Source organism: Oncorhynchus gorbuscha, linkage group LG05 (assembly GCF_021184085.1).
Source record: "Oncorhynchus gorbuscha isolate QuinsamMale2020 ecotype Even-year linkage group LG05, OgorEven_v1.0, whole genome shotgun sequence".
In the NCBI taxonomy this organism is placed as follows: domain Eukaryota; kingdom Metazoa; phylum Chordata; class Actinopteri; order Salmoniformes; family Salmonidae; genus Oncorhynchus; species Oncorhynchus gorbuscha.
Genome location: NC_060177.1, coordinates 5,977,372 through 5,999,420, shown reverse-complemented (window position 1 = coordinate 5,999,420; position 22,049 = coordinate 5,977,372). Strand labels below are relative to the sequence as shown.

Genomic DNA, 22,049 nt, shown 5'->3' with positions numbered 1-22,049 from the left:
CCTGTATATGCCCTTTAAGTCATTATCTGTCCCTCTGATTTGTGGACTTCCATTAAACACCAGCTCCAATCTACTAACAGACAGATAGTGTTTTACATCCTTGGTTGGTTATGGGGTCTAGACTTCCATTAACCACCAGCTCCAATCTACTAACAGACAGATAGTGTTTTATATCCTTGGTTGGTTATGGGGTCTAGACTTCCATTAAACACCAGCTCCAATCTACTAACAGGTGTTTTATATCCTTGGTTGGTTATGGGGTCTATACTTCCATTAACCACTAGCTCCAATCCACTAACAGGTGTTTTATATCCTTGGTTGGTTATGGGGTCTATACTTCCATTAACCACCAGCTCCAATCTACTAACAGGTGTTTTATATCCTTGGTTGGTTATGGGGTCTATACTTCCATTAACCACCAGCTCCAATCTACTAACAGGTGTTTTATATCCTTGGTTGGTTATGGGGTCTATACTTCCATTAACCACTAGCTCCAATCCACTAACAGGTGTTTTATATCCTTGGTTGGTTATGGGGTCTATACCTCCATTAAACACCAGCTCCAATCTACTAACAGGTGTTTTACATCCTTGGTTGGTTATGGGGTCTATATTTCCATTAACCACCAGCTCCAATCTACTAACAGGTGTTTTATATCCTTGGTTGGTTATGGGGTCTAGACTTCCATTAACCACCAGCTCCAATATACTAACAGGTGTTTTACATCCTTGGTTGGTTATGGGGTCTAGACTTCCATTAACCACCAGCTCCAATCTACTAACAGACAGATAGTGTTTTATATCTTCGGTTGGTTATGGGGTCTATACTTCCATTAACCGCCAGCTCCAATCTACTAACAGACAGATAGTGTTTTACATCATTGGTTGGTTATGGGGTCTATACTTCCATTAACCACCAGCTCCAATCTACTAACAGGTGTTTTATATCCTTGGTTGGTTATGGGGTCTAGACTTCCATTAACCACCAGCTCCAATATACTAACAGGTGTTTTACATCCTTGGTTGGTTATGGGGTCTAGACTTCCATTAACCACCAGCTCCAATCTACTAACAGACAGATAGTGTTTTATATCCTTGGTTGGTTATGGGGTCTAGACTTCCATTAACCACCAGCTCCAATATACTAACAGGTGTTTTACATCCTTGGTTGGTTATGGGGTCTAGACTTCCATTAACCACCAGCTCCAATCTACTAACAGACAGATGGTGTTTTATATCCTTGGTTGGTTATGGGGTCTAGACTTCCATTAAACACCAGCTCCAATCTACTAACAGGTGTTTTACATCCTTGTTTGGTTATGGGGTCTATATTTCCATTAAACACCAGCTCCAATCTACTAACAGGTGTTTTATATCCTTGGTTGGTTATGGGGTCTATACTTCCATTAAACACCAGCTCCAATCTACTAACAGGTGTTTTATATCCTTGGTTGGTTATGGGGTCTATACTTCCATTAACCACCAGCTCCAATCTACTAACAGACAGATAGTGTTTTACATCCTTGGTTGGTTATGGGGTCTAGACTTCCATTAACCACCAGCTCCAATATACTAACAGGTGTTTTACATCCTTGGTTGGTTATGGGGTCTAGACTTCCATTAACCACTAGCTCCAATCCACTAACAGACAGATAGTGTTTTACATCCTTGGTTGGTTATGGGGTCTAGACTTCCATTAACCACCAGCTCCAATATACTAACAGGTGTTTTATATCCTTGGTTGGTTATGGGGTCTATACTTCTGTCTGAAACACAAGTCTTCTTTTTGCAAGTTTTAAAAATGTAATGTTTTTTTTCCCAATGTGTCTTGTTTTGAGTCATGAAAAATAACATTCCGGTCGTTTCCGTTCATCAAGAAGGTTATTCATTTGTTGAATGGAGGTTCCAGTGTCATTTCACATTCAATGAACTACATTTACATAAGATTCTTTAATAAGACCATGTGTTGCCCAGCTCTTCATCCTGTACTGTGTGTTTTAGATTATTTAATAAGACCATGTATTGCCCAGCCCTTCATCCTGTACTGTGTGTTTTAGATTATTTAATAAGACCATGTATTGCCCAGCCCTTCATCCTGTACTGTGTGTTTTAGATTCTTTAATAAGACTATGTGTTGCCCAGCCCTTCATCCTGTACTGTGTGTTTTAGATTCTTTAATAAGACCATGTAATGCCCAGCCCTTCGTCCTGTACTGTGTGTTTTTAGATGTGATTATTAATCTGTTTGGCTGACACATCTAGATAAAAACACCTCTGCTGCTAGGCAACCACTGGACACAAAGACCTTGAGTTATCCATGGACACGAACACGGTCCTGAAGGCAGTCGGGCTCCTACATAACACTAGGAGAGAGGGACAGTTTCAATATTCATAACACTAGGGGAGAGGGAGGGAGGGACTGTTTCAATATTCCTACTATTCATAACACTATTCTCCTTGTGGGGGTTTCCTTTACTGTGTAATTGGTGGCGTTGGCCTATAGATGGTCAAGCAGTAAGCAAACATATATTAATGTTGTGATTAGCATACAGACTCAGCAGTGGTGTCGTTGTGGCTGTATACCGTACACTCCTTAATCCCCACAATGCATTTCAAAGTAGTGTAGTGGAGGTTAAACACTGGGTCAATTAATACGGCTGATGGGAACAAACCAGAACGTTTTGGTTTAAAATGCTGGGATCATGACTGGGATTATCAACAACTATCATGGGTTGTTAATATGACTGGGATTATCAACAACTAGCATGGGTTGTTATAATGACTGGGATTATCAACAACTAGCATGGGTTGTTAATATGACTGGGATTATCAACAACTAGCATGGGTTGTTAATATGACTGGGATTATCAACAACTATCATGGGTTGTTATAATGACTGGGATTATCAACAACTATCATGGGTTGTTAATATGACTGGGATTATCAACAACTATCATGGGTTGTTAATATGACTGGGATTATCAACAACTAGCATGGGTTGTTAATATGACTGGGATTATCAACAACTATCATGGGTTGTTAATATGACTGGGATTATCAACAACTATCATGGGTTGTTAATATGACTGGGATTATCAACAACTAGCATGGGTTGTTAATATGACTGGGATTATCAACAACTAGCATGGGTTGTTAATATGACTGGGATTATCAACAACTAGCATGGGTTGTTAATATGACTGGGATTATCAACAACTAGCATGGGTTGTTAACATGACTGGGATTATCAACAACTAGCATGGGTTGTTAATATGACTGGGATTATCAACAACTAGCATGGGTTGTTAATATGACTGGGATTATCAACAACTAGCATGGGTTGTTAATATGACTGGGATTATCAACAACTAGCATGGGTTGTTAATATGACTGGGATTATCAACAACTAGCATGGGTTGTTAATATGACTGGGATTATCAACAACTATCATGGGTTGTTAATATGACTGGGATTATCAACAACTATCATGGGTTGTTAATATGACTGGGATTATCAACAACTAGCATGGGTTGTTAATATGACTGGGATTATCAACAACTAGCATGGGTTGTTAATATGACTGGGATTATCAACAACTATCATGGGTTGTTAATATGACTGGGATTATCAACAACTAGCATGGGTTGTTAATATGACTGGGATTATCAACAACTAGCATGGGTTGTTAATATGACTGGGATTATCAACAACTAGCATGGGTTGTTAATATGACTGGGATTATCAACAACTAGCATGGGTTGTTAATATGACTGGGATTATCAACAACTAGCATGGGTTGTTAATATGACTGGGATTATCAACAACTAGCATGGGTTGTTAATATGACTGGGATTATCAACAACTAGCATGGGTTGTTAATATGACTAGGATTATCAACAACTAGCATGGGTTGTTAATATGACTGGGATTATCAACAACTAGCATGGGTTGTTAATATGACTGGGATTATCAACAACTATCATGGGCTGCTAATATGACTGGGATTGTGCCTTTGGTTTCTTGACAATGAAATCCACTATGAAAACCAACAGAACTATATGTATCCACTATGAAACCATGTTGTCTTGTTCTATATGTATCCACTATGAAACCATGTTGTCTTGTTCTATATGTATCCACTATGAAACCATGTTGTCTTGTTCTATGTGTATCCACTATGAAACCATGTTGTCTTGTTCTATGTGTATCCACTATGAAACCATGTTGTCTTGTTCTATATGTATCCACTATGAAACCATATTGTCTTGTTCTATATGTATCCACTATGAAACCATGTTGTCTTGTTCTATATGTATCCACTATGAAACCATGTTGTCTTGTTCTATATGTATCCACTATGAAACCATGTTGTCTTGTTCTGTGTATCCACTATGAAACCATGTTGTCTTGTTCAAAGTGATTTAAGTACCAAACATCACCAGAAGCTCTGAATATTGTAATTCCAACACCCGTTGTGTTTATTAACTATGTCCCCGTGGTGTGTTTCAAAGCGATAAAGTATGACGCCGCGAAGGAGGAGCGTTACCAGCAGGAGGCCAAGCAGAAGGAGCTGCAGCGCATTGAGGAGGCGCTACTGATGGCTGCTCGCAGAGGTGAGGAGTTAAACTAGTGGACTGACATCACAGAGGTGAGGAGACAGGAGTTAAACTAGTGGACTGACATCACAGAGGTGAGGAGACAGGAGTTAAACTAGTGGACTGACATCACAGAGGTGAGGAGACAGGAGTTAAACTAGTAGACTGACATCACAGAGGTGAGGAGACAGGAGTTAAACTAGTGGACTGACATCACAGAGGTGAGGAGACAGGAGTTAAACTAGTAGACTGACATCACAGTGTGACAGTCTGATTTAGTCTGACCACTGCTCTCTCTCTCTACCTTGTCCTGCTGATGGTGTATCTAGTCTGACCACTGCTCTCTCTCTCTCTACCTTGTCCTGCTGATGGTGTATCTAGTCTGACCACTGCTCTCTCTCTCTACCTTGTCCTGCTGATGGTGTATCTAGTCTGACCACTGCTCTCTCTCTCTCTACCTTGTCCTGCTGATGGTGTATCTAGTCTGACCACTGCTCTCTCTCTCTCTACCTTGTCCTGCTAATGGTGTATCTAGTCTGACCACTGCTCTCTCTCTCTCTACCTTGTGCTGCTCACCTCACGGGACACGTAGACTCTCAGACGGGAGAGCTGCTGTTTAATCTGGAAAGTGTTGTGTATAAGGAGCCTCAGCATGGTAGGTTCTGTTCTGTAGTGGACCAGCCAGGCATTAGGTTCTGTTCTGTAGTGGACCAGCCAGGCATTAGGTTCTGTTCTGTAGTGGACCAGCCAGGCATTAGGTTCTGTTCTGTAGTGGACCAGCCAGGCATTAGGTTCTGTTCTGTAGTGGACCAGCTAGGCATTAGGTTCTGTTCTGTAGTGGACCAGCCAGGCATTAGGTTCTGTTCTGTAGTGGACCAGTCAGGCATTAGGTTCTGTTCTGTAGTGGACCAGTCAGGCATTAGGTTCTGTTCTGTAGTGGACCAGTCAGGCATTAGGTTCTGTTCTGTAGTGGACCAGTCAGGCATTAGGTTCTGTTCTGTAGCGGACCAGTCAGGCATTAGGTTCTGTTCTGTAGTGGACCAGCCAGGCATTAGGTTCTGTTCTGTAGTGGACCAGTCAGGCATTAGGTTCTGTTCTGTAGTGGACCAGCCAGGCATTAGGTTCTGTTCTGTAGTGGACCAGCCAGGCATTAGGTTCTGTTCTGTAGTGGACCAGTCAGGCATTAGGTTCTGTTCTGTAGTGGACCAGCCAGGCATTAGGTTCTGTTCTGTAGTGGACCAGTCAGGTATTAGGTTTTATACTGTAGTGGACCAGCTAGGCATTAGGTTCTGTTCTGTAGTGGACCAGCCAGGCATGAGGTTCTGTTCTGTTCTGTAGTGGACCAGCCAGGCATTAGGTTCTGTTCTGTAGTGGACCAGCCAGGCATTAGGTTCTATAATGTAGTGGACCAGCCAGGCATTAGGTTCTGTTCAGTAGTGGACCAGCCAGGCATTAGGTTCTATAATGTAGTGGACCAGTCAGGCATTAGGTTCTGTTCTGTAGTGGACCAGTCAGGTATTAGGTTTTATACTGTAGTGGACCAGCTAGGCATTAGGTTCTGTTCTGTAGTGGACCAGTCAGGTATTAGGTTCTATAATGTAGTGGACCAGCCAGGCATTAGGTTCTATAATGTAGTGGACCAGCCAGGCATTGGGTTCTGTTCTGTAGTGGACCAGTCAGGTATTAGGTTTTATACTGTAGTGGACCAGCTAGGCATTAGGTTCTGTTCTGTAGTGGACCAGCCAGGCATGAGGTTCTGTTCTGTTCTGTAGTGGACCAGCTAGGCATTAGGTTCTGTTCTGTAGTGGACCAGCCAGGCATTAGGTTCTGTTCTGTAGTGGACCAGCCAGGCATTAGGTTCTGTTCTGTAGTGGACCAGCCAGGCATTAGGTTCTATAATGTAGTGGACCAGCCAGGCATTAGGTTCTGTTCAGTAGTGGACCAGCCAGGCATTAGGTTCTATAATGTAGTGGACCAGTCAGGCATTAGGTTCTGTTCTGTAGTGGACCAGTCAGGCATTAGGTTCTGTTCTGTAGTGGACCAGCCAGGCATTAGGTTCTGTTCTGTAGTGGACCAGCCAGGCATTAGGTTCTGTTCTGTAGGGGACCAGTCAGGCATTAGGTTCTGTTCTGTAGTGGACCAGCCAGGCATTAGGTTCTGTTCTGTAGTGTAGTGGACCAGCCAGGCATTAGGTTCTGTTCTGTAGTGGACCAGTCAGGCATTAGGTTCTGTTCTGTAGTGGACCAGTCAGGCATTAGGTTCTGTTCTGTAGTGGACCAGCCAGGCATTAGGTTCTGTTCTGTAGTGGACCAGCCAGGCATTAGGTTCTGTTCTGTAGTGGACCAGTCAGGTATTAGGTTTTATACTGTAGTGGACCAGCTAGGCATTAGGTTCTGTTCTGTAGTGGACCAGCCAGGCATGAGGTTCTGTTCTGTTCTGTAGTGGACCAGCCAGGCATTAGGTTCTGTTCTGTAGTGGACCAGCCAGGCATTAGGTTCTATAATGTAGTGGACCAGCCAGGCATTAGGTTCTATAATGTAGTGGACCAGCCAGGCATTAGGTTCTGTTCTGTAGTGGACCAGCCAGGCATTGGGTTCTGTTCTGTAGTGGACCAGTCAGGTATTAGGTTTTATACTGTAGTGGACCAGCTAGGCATTAGGTTCTGTTCTGTAGTGGACCAGCCAGGCATGAGGTTCTGTTCTGTTCTGTAGTGGACCAGCTAGGCATTAGGTTCTGTTCTGTAGTGGACCAGCCAGGCATGAGGTTCTGTTCTGTTCCGTAGTGGACCAGCCAGGCATTAGGTTCTGTTCTGTAGTGGACCAGCCAGGCATTAGGTTCTATAATGTAGTGGACCAGCCAGGCATTAGGTTCTATAATGTAGTGGACCAGCCAGGCATTGGGTTCTGTTCTGTAGTGGACCAGTCAGGTATTAGGTTTTATACTGTAGTGGACCAGCTAGGCATTAGGTTCTGTTCTGTAGTGGACCAGCCAGGCATGAGGTTCTGTTCTGTTCTGTTCTGTAGTGGACCAGCTAGGCATTAGGTTCTGTTCTGTAGTGGACCAGCCAGGCATTAGGTTCTGTTCTGTAGTGGACCAGCCAGGCATTAGGTTCTATAATGTAGTGGACCAGCCAGGCATTAGGTTCTGTTCAGTAGTGGACCAGCCAGGCATTAGGTTCTATAATGTAGTGGACCAGTCAGGCATTAGGTTCTGTTCTGTAGGGGACCAGTCAGGCATTAGGTTCTGTTCTGTAGTGGACCAGCCAGGCATTAGGTTCTGTTCTGTAGGGTACCAGTCAGGCATTAGGTTCTGTTCTGTAGTGGACCAGCTAGGCATTAGGTTCTGTTCTGTAGTGGACCAGCCAGGCATTAGGTTCTGTTCTGTAGTGTAGTGGACCAGCCAGGCATTAGGTTCTGTTCTGTAGTGGACCAGTCAGGCATTAGGTTCTGTTCTGTAGTGGACCAGTCAGGCATTAGGTTCTGTTCTGTAGTGGACCAGTCAGGCATTAGGTTCTGTTCTGTAGTGGACCAGCCAGGCATTAGGTTCTGTTCTGTAGTGGACCAGCCAGGCATTAGGTTCTGTTCTGTAGTGGACCAGCCAGGCATTAGGTTCTGTTCTGTAGTGGACCAGCCAGGCATTAGGTTCTGTTCTGTAGTGGACCAGCCAGGCATTAGGTTCTATAATGTAGTGGACCAGCCAGGCATTAGGTTCTGTTCAGTAGTGGACCAGCCAGGCATTAGGTTCTATAATGTAGTGGACCAGTCAGGCATTAGGTTCTGTTCTGTAGGGGACCAGTCAGGCATTAGGTTCTGTTCTGTAGTGGACCAGCCAGGCATTAGGTTCTGTTCTGTAGGGTACCAGTCAGGCATTAGGTTCTGTTCTGTAGGGGACCAGTCAGGCATTAGGTTCTGTTCTGTAGTGGACCAGCCAGGCATTAGGTTCTGTTCTGTAGTGGACCAGTCAGGCATTAGGTTCTGTTCTGTAGTGGACCAGTCAGGCATTAGGTTCTGTTCTGTAGTGGACCAGCCAGGCATTAGGTTCTGTTCTGTAGTGGACCAGCCAGGCATTAGGTTCTGTTCTGTAGTGGGCCAGCCAGGCATTAGGTTCTGATCTGTAGTGGGCCAGCCAGGCATTAGGTTCTGTTCTGTAGTGGGCCAGTCAGGCAACCTGGTTGTCACTGTTGTTCTCTTTGTCTTCAACCCATTCTGCATGCTCTGATGTCTGGTTGTCATTGTTGTTATCTTTGTCTTCAACCCATTCTGCATGCTCTGATGTCTGGTTGTCACTGTTGTTCTCTTTGTCTTCAACCTATTCTGCATGCTCTGATGTCTGGTTGTCATTGTTATCTTTGTCTTCAACCCATTCTGCATGCTCTGATGTCTGGTTGTCATTGTTGTTTTCTTTGTCTTCAACCCATTCTGCATGCTCTGATGTCTGGTTGTCATTGTTGTTATCTTTGTCTTCAACCCATTCTGCATGCTCTGATGTCTGGTTGTCATTGTTGTTTTCTTTGTCTTCAACCCATTCTGCATGCTCTGATGTCTGGTTGTCACTGTTGTTCTCTTTGTCTTCAACCCATTCTGCATGCTCTGATGTCTGGTTGTCATTGTTGTTATCTTTGTCTTCAACCCATTCTGCATGCTCTGATGTCTGGTTGTCATGTCACTGTTGCACTGACTCTCCACTAACAGCTCTTCCTCTTCCTCTTCCTCTTCCTCTGTTAATGCTGCGTTAATCATCAAGGATTTAAGATTAAAAAACACAAAAAAGGCTTTAAGAGTCTAAAATCTTTAAAACGCCATGAAAACAAACAAGGTGGGTACGTGTGTGTTGCGTGATTGTGATCGTCAATGTGATTGTGTGTTGTGACAGTAGTTTTGACCAAAATACATGATCTTAAATCTTCCAAAGCTGCCTGAGTAGCTTGTTCTGTTCATTATCAGCTGCCTGAGTAGCTTGTTCTGGTCATTATCAGCTGCCTGAGTAGCTTGTTCTGTTCATTATCAGCTGCCTGAGTAGCTTGTTCTGGTCATTATCAGCTGCCTGAGTAGCTTGTTCTGGTCATTATCAGCTGCCTGAGTAGCTTGTTCTGTTCATTATCAGCTGCCTGAGTAGCTTGTTCTGGTCATTTCAGAAAAGCCTCAGAAAGATGAGAAGAAGGACACGTTTGCTGAGAAGCTGGCCACGCAAGTCATCAAGAACCTGCAAGTCAAGATCACCAGCATCCATATCAGATATGAGGACGATGTTAGTTTCTAGAGCTGGGGGACAATACTCCTCCTCTCACAGCCTCCTATCTCTTTCTCTCCTTTCCTCACCTCCTATATCCTTTCCTCACCTCCTTTCATTGTCTTCTCTCCTCATCTTTCCTCATCTCCTTTCCTCACCTCTCTTTTTTTCCTCCTCACCTCATATCCTTGTCTCCTTCCCTCATCTCCTCTCATCACTGGCTCTCCTTGTCTCCTGAACTCCTCTCCTCACCTCCTCTCCTTGTCTCTTTTCCTTCCTCATTTCCTCACCTCATCTCCTAGTCTCCTTTCCTCACCTCTTCTCTCCTTGTCTCGTTACCGCCATCACTTACTGTTCTTGTCTGTTTTCGTCATCTCTCCTTGTCTCATTTCCTCACATCCTTTCCTAGTACTTCCTGTCTCCCAGTGCACTATGGGAAGTTGTGTGATTGTCTCTGTGGTTTGTGTGTTCCAGATATTAGACCCCCAGCAGCCCCTCTCTATGGGAGTCACCCTGGCTGAGCTGAGTCTACAGGTACACACACACACACACACACACACTGGTCGACAAGATGTGACGAGTCTTTCTGATATCAGTCATTCTGCTCGTTCATTTTGTCTTGTGATTTTGTTTGTAGACGACCGATGAGAACTGGAAGTCGTGTATTCTGAACGAGGCAGCCAGGATCATCTACAAGGTAACAGCCGGTTTGGGGGAGCGTTAAATTTAATACATGTTGATGTGATCTCTCGTCATTCTGCCCCAAGGTAACACTGCCACTGTGGTAACACAGTCTGTAGCTCATACAGCTCATTCATGGAAGGCCTGACAGATTTCAGGGCAAAGCTGTGCTGTATGTTGTTGATTTGTAACGTTGGGGTGACATTGTTGATATGACCCAGTGCCCAGTTGACTTCCTATCCTCTCTCTGTTGACTTCCTGTCCTCTCTCTGTTGACTTCCTGTCCTCTCTCTGTTGACTTCCTGTCCTCTCTCTGTTGACTTCCTGTCCTCTCTCTGTTGACTTCCTGTCCTCTCTCTGTTGACTTCCTGTCCTCTCTCTGTTGACTTCCTGTCCTCTCTCTGTTGACTTCCTGTCCTCTCTCTGTTGACTTCCTGTCCTCTCTCTGTTGACTTCCTGTCCTCTCTCTGTTGACTTCCTGTCCTCTCTCTGTTGACTTCCTGTCCTCTCTCTGTTGACTTCCTGTCCTCTCTCTGTTGACTTCCTGTCCTCTCTCTGTTGACTTCCTGTCCTCTCTCTGTTGACTTCCTGTCCTCTCTCTGTTTCCAGCTGGGTCCTCGCTTTGGAATGTCTGTGCGCCTACTGGAACTGTCCTCTCTCAGTCCCATCTTCTATAAAGGCTCCTGGGAAGAGATACTGGTAATGACCCTCTCTGTCTTTATCAGGAAAAGATACTGGTAATTAACCTCTCTGTCTTTATTATGAAGAGATACTGGTAATTAACCTCTCTGTCTTTATTAGGAAGAGATAGTGGTAATGGCCCTCTGTCTTTATTAGGAAGAGATAGTGGTAATGATCTCCTCTGTCTTTATCAGGAAGAGATCGTGGTAATGAACCTCTCTGTCTTTATCAGGAAGAGATAGTGGTAATGAACCTCTCTGTCTTTATCAGGAAGAGATAGTGGTAATGACCCTCTCTGTCTTTATCAGGAAGAGATAGTGGTAATGATCTCCTCTGTCTTTATTAGGAAGAGATAGTGGTCATGAATTGTTGGTCTTAATTAGGAAGAGATCGTGGTAATGAACCTCTGTCTTTATCAGGAAGAGATACTGGTAATGACCCTCTCTGTCTTTATTAGGAAGAGATAGTGGTAATGATCTCCTCTGTCTTTATCAGGAAGAGATAGTGGTAATTAACCTCTCTGTCTTTATCAGGAAGAGATAGTGGTAATGATCCCCTCTGTCTTTATCAGGAAGAGATAGTGGTAATGAATTGTTGGTCTTAATTAGGAAGAGATCGTGGTAATGGCCCTCTCTCTCTTTATCAGCAAGAGATAGTGGTAATGTGGTCTGATCATATTGTCTCCAGTGTGGTCTGATCATATTGTCTCCAGTGGGGTCTGATCATATTGTCTCCAGTGTGGTCTGATCATATTGTCTCCAGTGTGGTCTGATCATATTGTCTCCAGTGGGGTGTGGTCTGATCATATTGTCTCCAGGGTGGTCTGATCATATTGTCTCCAGTGGGATCTGATCATATTGTCTCCAGTGGGGTGTGGTCTGATCATATTGTCTCCAGTGGGGTCTGATCATATTGTCTCCAGTGGGGTGTGGTCTGATCATATTGTCTCCAGTGGGGTGTGGTCTGATCACATTGTCTCCAGTGGGGGGTGTTCATATTGTCTCCAGTGGGGGGTGTTCATATTGTCTCCAGTGGGGTGTGGTCATATTGTCTCCAGTGGGGTCTGATCATATTGTCTCCAGTGGGGTGTGGTCATATTGTCTCCAGTGGGGTGTGGTCATATTGTCTCCAGTGGGGTGTGGTCATATTGTCTCCAGTGGGGTGTGGTCATATTGTCTCCAGTGGGGTGTGGTCTGATCATATTGTCTCCAGTGGGGTGTGGTCATATTGTCTCCAGTGGGGTGTGGTCATATTGTCTCCAGTGGGGTGTGGTCATATTGTCTCCAGTGTGTTCTGATCATATTGTCTCCAGTGGGGTGTGGTCTGATCATATTGTCTCCAGTGGGGTGTGGTCATATTGTCTCCAGTGGGGTGTGGTCATATTGTCTCCAGTGTGTTCTGATCATATTGTCTCCAGTGGGGTGTGGTCATATTGTCTCCAGTGGGGTGTGGTCATATTGTCTCCAGTGTGTTCTGATCATATTGTCTCCAGTGGGGTGTGGTCACATTGTCTCCAGTGGGGTGTGGTCATATTGTCTCCAGTGTGGTCTGATCATATTGTCTCCAGTGTGGTCTGATCATATTGTGACTGTCCCACTGGATGTCATAAGGTGAATGCACCAATTTGTAAGTCGCTCTGGATAAGAGCGTCTGCTAAATGACTTAAATGTAATGTAAATGTCTCCAGTGGGGTCTGATCATATTGTCTCCAGTGGGGTCTGATCATATTGTCTCCAGTGGGGTCTGATCATATTGTCTCCAGTGGGGTCTGATCATATTGTCTCCAGTGGGGTGTGGTCATATTGTCTCCAGTGGGGTGGGGTGTGGTCACATTGTCTCCAGTGGGGTGTGGTCTGATCACATTGTCTCCAGTGGGGTGTGGTCTGATCACATTGTCTCCAGTGGGGTGTGGTCATATTGTCTCCAGTGGGGTGTGGTCATATTGTCTCCAGTGGGGTCTGATCATATTGTCTCCAGTGGGGTGTGGTCATATTGTCTCCAGTGGGGTCTGATCATATTGTCTCCAGTGGGGTGTGGTCATATTGTCTCCAGTGGGGTGTGGTCATATTGTCTCCAGTGGGGTCTGATCATATTGTCTCCAGTGGGGTCTGATCATATTGTCTCCAGTGGGGTGTGGTCATATTGTCTCCAGTGGGGTGTGGTCATATTGTCTCCAGTGGGGTCTGATCACATTGTCTCCAGTGGGGTCTGATCACATTGTCTCCAGTGGGGTGTGGTCATATTGTCTCCAGTGGGGTGTGGTCATATTGTCTCCAGTGGGGTCTGATCACATTGTCTCCAGTGGGGTGTGGTCATATTGTCTCCAGTGGGGTCTGATCATATTGTCTCCAGTGGGGTGTGGTCTGATCATATTGTCTCCAGTGGGGTCTGATCATATTGTCTCCAGTGGGGTGTGGTCTCATCATATTGTCTCCAGTGGGGTCTGATCATATTGTCTCCAGTGGGGTCTGATCATATTGTCTCCAGTGGGGTCTGATCACATTGTCTCCAGTGGGGTGTGGTCATATTGTCTCCAGTGGGGTCTGATCATATTGTCTCCAGTGGGGTGTGGTCTGATCATATTGTCTCCAGTGGGGTCTGATCATATTGTCTCCAGTGGGGTGTGGTCTCATCATATTGTCTCCAGTGGGGTGTGGTCATATTGTCTCCAGTGGGGTGTGTTCTGATCATATTGTCTCCAGTGGGGTGTGGTCATATTGTCTCCAGTGGGGTGTGGTCATATTGTCTCCAGTGGGGTCTGATCACATTGTCTCCAGTGGGGTGTGGTCATATTGTCTCCAGTGGGGTGTGGTCATATTGTCTCCAGTGGGGTCTGATCACATTGTCTCCAGTGGGGTGTGGTCATATTGTCTCCAGTGGGGTCTGATCATATTGTCTCCAGTGGGGTGTGGTCTGATCATATTGTCTCCAGTGGGGTCTGATCATATTGTCTCCAGTGGGGTGTGGTCTCATCATATTGTCTCCAGTGGGGTCTGGTCATATTGTCTCCAGTGGGGTGTGGTCATATTGTCTCCAGTGGGGTCTGATCACATTGTCTCCAGTGGGGTGTGGTCATATTGTCTCCAGTGGGGTCTGATCATATTGTCTCCAGTGGGGTGTGGTCTGATCATATTGTCTCCAGTGGGGTCTGATCATATTGTCTCCAGTGGGGTGTGGTCTCATCATATTGTCTCCAGTGGGGTGTGGTCATATTGTCTCCAGTGGGGTGTGTTCTGATCATATTGTCTCCAGTGGGGTGTGGTCATATTGTCTCCAGTGGGGTGTGGTCATATTGTCTCCAGTGGGGTCTGATCACATTGTCTCCAGTGGGGTGTGGTCATATTGTCTCCAGTGGGGTGTGGTCATATTGTCTCCAGTGGGGTCTGATCACATTGTCTCCAGTGGGGTGTGGTCATATTGTCTCCAGTGGGGTCTGATCATATTGTCTCCAGTGGGGTGTGGTCTGATCATATTGTCTCCAGTGGGGTCTGATCATATTGTCTCCAGTGGGGTGTGGTCTCATCATATTGTCTCCAGTGGGGTCTGATCATATTGTCTCCAGTGGGGTGTGGTCATATTGTCTCCAGTGGGGTCTGATCACATTGTCTCCAGTGGGGTGTGGTCATATTGTCTCCAGTGGGGTCTGATCATATTGTCTCCAGTGGGGTGTGGTCTGATCATATTGTCTCCAGTGGGGTGTGGTCATATTGTCTCCAGTGGGGTGTGGTCATATTGTCTCCAGTGGGGTCTGATCATATTGTCTCCAGTGGGGTGTGGTCTCATCATATTGTCCTCATGATTGATGAATCCCTTACCTGGGATCAGGTCTTCTCTCTGTGTGTGTGATCTGTGATGGACTGCTCAGGTCTTCTCTAGGTGTGTGTTATCTGTGATGGACTGCTCAGGTCTTCTCTAGGTGTGTGTTATCTGTGATGGACTGCTCAGGTCTTCTCTAGGTGTGTGTTATCTGTGATGGACTGCTCAGGTCTTCTCTAGGTGTGTGTTATCTGTGATGGACTGCTCAGGTCTTCCCTAGGTGTGTGTTATCTGTGATGGACTGCTCAGGTCTTCTCTAGGTGTCTGTGTGTACTGTTGCTGGTCATGCAGAGTAAACACAGGCACATCACGGATAAACGGATCAATGTCAGTCTGTTCCTCATGTCTCAGAGTAGCACAGGTGCATCTCTTCCTCAGCTCTGCAGACAGCATAATTGGTGCTGGCTGGTAGTTGCCTCAGGTTGAGAAGCATTATTAGGTGTGTGTGTGTGTGTGTGTGTGTGTGTGTGTGTGTGTGTGTGTGTGTGTGTGTGTGTGTGTGTGTGCATCCATCTGTGCTGTGTGTGTGAATGTGTGTGCTATTCTCATGTAGCCGTCCACGTTCCTCATCTGGAATGAAGTGTAACTAAGTCAGTGTTTCCGTCAGCTATTCTCATGTCTGAATCAGAGTAGCACTGCATCCACCCAGCCACATGTCTGAATCAGAGTAGCACTGCATCCGTCCAGCCACATGTCTGAATCAGAGTAGCACTGCATCCACTCAGCCACATGTCTGAATCAGAGTAGCACTGCATCCACTCAGCTACATGTCTGAATCAGAGTAGCACTGCATCCATCCAGCCACATGTCTGAATCAGAGTAGCACTGCATCCGTCCAGCCACATGTCTGAATCAGAGTAGCACTGCATCCGTCCAGCCACATGTCTGAATCAGAGTAGCACTGCATCCACTCAGCCACATGTCTGAATCAGAGTAGCACTGCATCCACCCAGCCACATGTCTGAATCAGAGTAGCACTGCATCCGTCCAGCCACATGTCTGAATCAGAGTAGCACTGCATCCACTCAGCTACATGTCTGAAAATAGAACACCTTAGATGGGTTGGTGTTCGGCTGAGTCTCGCTGTGCCACTTTGGGACAACCATGTGGACATGGTGTGTTTGCTCTCACAATGGCCCAGGTGCATCCAGCAGTCTGTTCCTCATGTGGACATGGTGTGTTTGCTCTCACAATGGCCCAGGTGCATCCAGCCATCTGTTCCTCATGTGGACATGGTGTGTTTGCTCTCACAATGGCCCAGGTGCATCCAGCAGTCTGTTCCTCATGTGGACATGGTGTGTTTGCTCTCACAATGGCCCAGGTGCATCCAGCAGTCTGTTCCTCATGTGGACATGGTGTGTTTGCTCTCACAATGGCCCAGGTGCATCCAGCCATCTGTTCCTCATGTGGACATGGTGTGTTTGCTCTCACAATGGCCCAGGTGCATCCAGCAGTCTGTTCCTCATGTGGACATGGTGTGTTTGCTCTCACAATGGCCCAGGTGCATCCAGCAGTCTGTTCCTCATGTGGACATGGTGTGTTTGCTCTCACAATGGCCCAGGTGCATCCAGCAGTCTGTTCCTCATGTGGACATGGTGTGTTTGCTCTCACAATGGCCCAGGTGCATCCAGCAGTCTGTTCCTCATGTGGACATGGTGTGTTTGCTCTCACAATGGCCCAGGTGCATCCAGCCATCTGTTCCTCATGTGGACATGGTGTGTTTGCTCTCACAATGGCCCAGGTGCATCCAGCCATCTGTTCCTCATGTGGACATGGTGTGTTTGCTCTCACAATGGCCCAGGTGCATCCAGCCATCTGTTCCTCATGTGGACATGGTGTGTTTGCTCTCACAATGGCCCAGGTGCATCCAGCAGTCTGTTCCTCATGTGGACATGGTGTGTTTGCTCTCACAATGGCCCAGGTGCATCCAGCAGTCTGTTCCTCATGTGGACATGGTGTGTTTGCTCTCACAATGGCCCAGGTGCATCCAGCAGTCTGTTCCTCATGTGGACATGGTGTGTTTGCTCTCACAATGGCCCAGGTGCATCCAGCAGTCTGTTCCTCATGTGGACATGGTGTGTTTGCTCTCACAATGGCCCAGGTGCATCCAGCAGTCTGTTCCTCATGTGGACATGGTGTGTTTGCTCTCACAATGGCCCAGGTGCATCCAGCCATCTGTTCCTCATGTGGACATGGTGTGTTTGCTCTCACAATGGCCCAGGTGCATCCAGCAGTCTGTTCCTCATGTGGACATGGTGTGTTTGCTCTCACAATGGCCCAGGTGCATCCAGCCATCTGTTCCTCATGTGGACATGGTGTGTTTGCTCTCACAATGGCCCAGGTGCATCCAGCCATCTGTTCTTCATGTGGACATGGTGTGTTTGCTCTCACAATGGCCCAGGTGCATCCAGCAGTCTGTTCCTCATGTGGACATGGTGTGTTTGCTCTCAGTCTAGTAGCTATTAATACATATTGCATAACCCCCCTGTATTACAATTACCCCGACAGAACACACACACAGACACAGACACAGACACAGACACAGACACAGACACAGACACAGACACAGACACAGACACAGACACAGACACAGACACAGACACAGACACAGACACACAGACACACAGACACACAGACACACAGACACACAGACACACAGACACACAGACACACAGACACACAGACACACAGACACACAGACACACAGACACACAGACACACACAGACACACACAGACACAGACACACACACACACAGACACACACACACACACACACAGGAACACACACACACAGGAACACACACACATAGGAACACACACACACAGGAACACACACACACAGGAACACACACACATAGGAACACACGGGGGAGTTAGGAAATCAGTATTATGACGCAAGACGAGACCAAGTGAACACAGACTGGTCCATAATCAGTCTTTTAATTAAATATTCCAGCAGACCATCCAGTGAACACAGACTCTGGTCCATAATCAGCCTTTTAATTAAATATTCCAGCAGACCATCCAGTGAACACAGACTCTGGTCCATAATCAGCCTTTTAATTAAATATTCCAGCAGACCATCCAGTGATTACAACAGTAGGTTACATAATGTCTGTTCAGTTTGTATTCAAAGTACTGGTTCTGTCTACAGTAGGTTAATTAATGTCTGTTCAGTTTGTATTCAGACTGAGTTCTGGTTCTGTCTACAGTAGGTTAATTAATGTTCAGTTTGTATTCAGACTGAGTTCTGGTTCTGTCTACAGTAGGTTAATTAATGTCCAGTTTGTATTCAGACTGAGTGTTGGTTCTGTCTACAGTAGGTTAATTAATGTCCAGTTTGTATTCAGACTGAGTTCTGGTTCTGTCTACAGTAGGTTAATTAATGTTCAGTTTGTATTCAGACTGAGTTCTGGTTCTGTCTACAGTAGGTTAATTAATGGTCCTGTGTAGCTCAGTTGGTAGAGCATGGCGCTTGTAACGCCAGGGTAGTGGGTTCGATCCCCGGGACCACCCATGCGTAGAATGTATGCACACATGACTGTAAGTCGCTTTGGATGAAAGCGTCTGCCAAATGGCATATATTATTATTATTATATTATATATTATATTATAATGTTCAGTTTGTATTCAGAGTCCTGGTTCTGTCTACAGTAGGTTACATAATGTCCAGTTTGTATTCAGACTGAGTACTGGTTCTGTCTACTGTAGGTTAATTAATGTTCAGTTTGTATTCAGAGTCCTGGTTCTGTCTACAGTAGGTTACATAATGTCCAGTTTGTATTCAGACTGAGTACTGGTTCTGTCTACAGTAGGTTAATTAATGTCTGTTCAGTTTATATTCAAATCAAATGTATTTATATAGCCCTTCGTACATCAGCTGATATCTCAAAGTGCTGTACAGAAACCCAGCCTAAAACCCCAAACAGCAAGCAATGCAGGTGTAGAAGCACCGTGGCTAGGAAAAACTCCCGAGAAAGGCCAAAACCCAGGAAGAAACCTAGAGAGGAACCAGGCTATGTGGGGTGGCCAGTCCTCTTCTGGCTGTGCCGGGTGGAGATTATAACAGAACATGGCCAAGATGTTCAAATGTTCATAAATGACCAGCATGGTCGAATAATAGTAAGGCAGAACAGTTGAAACTGGAGCAGCAGCATGGCCAGGTGGACTGGGGACAGCAAGGAGTCATCATGTCAGGTAGTCCTGGGGCATGGTCCTAGGGCTCAGGTCCTCCGAGAGAGAGAAATAAAGGAGAGAATTAGAGAGAGCACACTTAGATTCACACAGGACACCGAATAGGACAGGAGAAGTACTCCAGATATAACAAACTGACCCTCGCCCCCCGACACAAACTACTGCAGCATAAATACTGGAGGCTGAGACAGGAGGGGACAGGAGACACTGTGGCCCCATCCGAGGACACCCCCGGACAGGGCCAAACAGGAAGGATATAACCCCACCCACTTTGTCAAAGCACAGCCCCCACACCACTAGAGGGATATCTTCAACCACCAACTTACCATCCTGAGACAAGGCTGAGTATAGCCCACAAAGGTCCCCGCCACGGCACAACCCAAGGGGGGGGCGCCAACCCAGACAGGATGACCACAACAGTGAATCAACCCACTCAGGTGACGCACCCCCTGCAGGGACGGCATGAGAGAGCCCCAGTAAGCCAGTGACTCAGCCCCTGTAATAGGGTTAGAGGCAGAGAATCCCAGTGGAAAGAGGGGAACCGGCCAGGCAGAGACAGCAAGGGCGGTTCGTTGCTCCAGAGCCTTTCCGTTCACCTTCCCACTCCTGGGCCAGACTACACTCAATCATATGACCCACTGAAGAGATGAGTTTTCAGTAAAGACTTAAAGGTTGAGACCGAGTTTGCGTCTCTGACATGGGTAGGCAGACCGTTCCATAAAAATGGAGCTCTATAGGAGAAAGCCCTGCCTCCAGCTGTTTGCTTAGAAATTCTAGGGACAATTAGGAGGCCTGCGTCTTGTGACCGTAGCGTACGTGTAGGTATGTATGGCAGGACCATATCAGAGAGATAGGTAGGAGCAAGCCCATGTAATGCTTTTTAGGTTAACAGTAAAACCTTGAAATCAGCCCTTGCTTTGACAGGAAGCCAGTGTAGAGAGGCTAGCACTGGAGTAATATGATCAAATTTTGGGGTTCTAGTCAGGATTCTAGCAGCCGTATTTAGCACTAACTGAAGTTTATTTAGTGCCTTATCCGGGTAGCCGGAAACTAGAGCATTGCAGTAGTCTAACCTAGAAGTGACAAAAGCATGGATTAATTTTTCTGCATAATTTTTGGACAGAAAGTTTCTGATTTTTGCAATATTACGTAGATGGAAAAAAGCTGTCCTCGAAATGGTCTTGATATGTTCTTCAAAATAGAGATCAGGGTCCAGAGTAACGCCGAGGTCCTTCACAGTTTTATTTGAGACGACTGTACAACCATTAAGATTAATTGTCAGATTCAACAGAAGATCTCTTTGTTTCTTGGGACCTAGAACAAGCATCTCTGTTTTGTCCGAGTTTAATAGTAGAATGTTTGCAGCCATCCACTTCCTTATGTCTGAAACACATGCTTCTAGCGAGTGCAATTTTGGGGCTTCACCATGTTTCATTGAAATGTTCAGCTGTGTGTCATCCGCATAGCAGTGAAAGTTTACATTATGTTTTCGAATAACATCCCCAACAGGTAAATGTATAGTGAAAACAATAGTGGTCCTAAAACAGAACCTTGAGGAACACCGACATTTACAGTTGATTTGTCAGAGGACAAACCATTCACAGAGACAAACTGATATCTTTCCGACAGATAAGATCTAAACCAGGCCAGAACATGTCCGTGTAGACCAATTTGGGTTTCCAATCTGTCCAAAAGAATGTGGTGATCGATGGTATCAAAAGCAGCACTAAGGTCTAGGAGCACGAGGACAGATGCAGAGCCTCGGTCCGATGCCATTAAAATGTAATTTATCTACAGTAGGTTAATTAATGTCCAGTTTGTATTCAGACTGAGTTCTTCTTCTGTCTACAGTAGGTTTCATAATGTCTGTTCAGTTTGTATTCAGACTGAGTTCTGGTTCTGTCTACAGTAGGTTAATTAATGTCCAGTTTGTATTCAGAGTCCTGGTTCTGTCTACAGTAGGTTAATTAATGTCCAGTTTGTATTCAGACAGTCCTGGTTCTGTCTACTGTAGGTTAATTAATGTCTGTTCAGTTTGTATTCAGAGTCCTGGTTCTGTCTACTGTAGGTTAATTAATGTTCAGTTTGTATTCAGAGTCCTGGTTCTGTCTACAGTAGGTTAATTAATGTCCAGTTTGTATTCAGACTGAGTACTGGTTCTATCTACTGTAGGTTAATTAATGTCCAGTTTGTATTCAGACTGAGTACTGGTTCTGTCTAACGTAGGTTAATTAATGTCTGTTCAGTTTGTATTCAGACTGAGTACTGGTTCTGTCTACAGTAGGTTAATTAATGTCCAGTTTGTATTCAGACTGAGTCCTGGTTCTGTCTACAGTAGGTTAATTAATGTTCAGTTTGTATTCAGACTGAGTACTGGTTCTGTCTACAGTAGGTTAATTAATGTTCAGTTTGTATTCTGAGTCCTGGTTCTGTCTACTGTAGGTTAATTAATGTCCAGTTTGTATTCAGAGTCCTGGTTCTGTCTACAGTAGGTTAATTAATGTCCAGTTTGTATTCAGACTGAGTCCTGGTTCTGTCTACTGTAGGTTAATTAATGTCCAGTTTGTATTCAGACTGAGTCCTGGTTCTGTCTACTGTAGGTTAATTAATGTCTGTTCAGTTTGTATTCAGACTGAGTCCTGGTTCTGTCTACTGTAGGTTAATTAATGTTCAGTTTGTATTCAGACTGAGTCCTGGTTCTGTCTACTGTAGGTTAATTAATGTCCAGTTTGTATTCAGACTGAGTCCTGGTTCTGTCTACTGTAGGTTAATTAATGTCTGTTCAGTTTGTATTCAGACTGAGTTCTGGTTCTGTCTACAGTAGGTTAATTAATGTCCAGTTTGTATTCAGACT

General features: G+C 45.4%; 1 protein-coding gene across 1 annotated transcript in view; it reads left to right on the top strand.

Annotated features, from left to right (window-relative positions):
* LOC124035385 (vacuolar protein sorting-associated protein 13C-like) overlaps positions 1–22,049 on the top strand; it is a 245,266-nt gene that overhangs the window by 26,102 nt on the left and 197,115 nt on the right. The window contains exons 5-11 of the mRNA XM_046348841.1: positions 4,510–4,611; positions 5,186–5,248; positions 9,337–9,408; positions 9,728–9,840; positions 10,297–10,356; positions 10,460–10,519; positions 11,113–11,202. Coding sequence (XP_046204797.1) covers positions 4,510–4,611; positions 5,186–5,248; positions 9,337–9,408; positions 9,728–9,840; positions 10,297–10,356; positions 10,460–10,519; positions 11,113–11,202 — 560 coding nt within the window. The remainder of the gene's footprint in view (positions 1–4,509; positions 4,612–5,185; positions 5,249–9,336; positions 9,409–9,727; positions 9,841–10,296; positions 10,357–10,459; positions 10,520–11,112; positions 11,203–22,049) is intronic.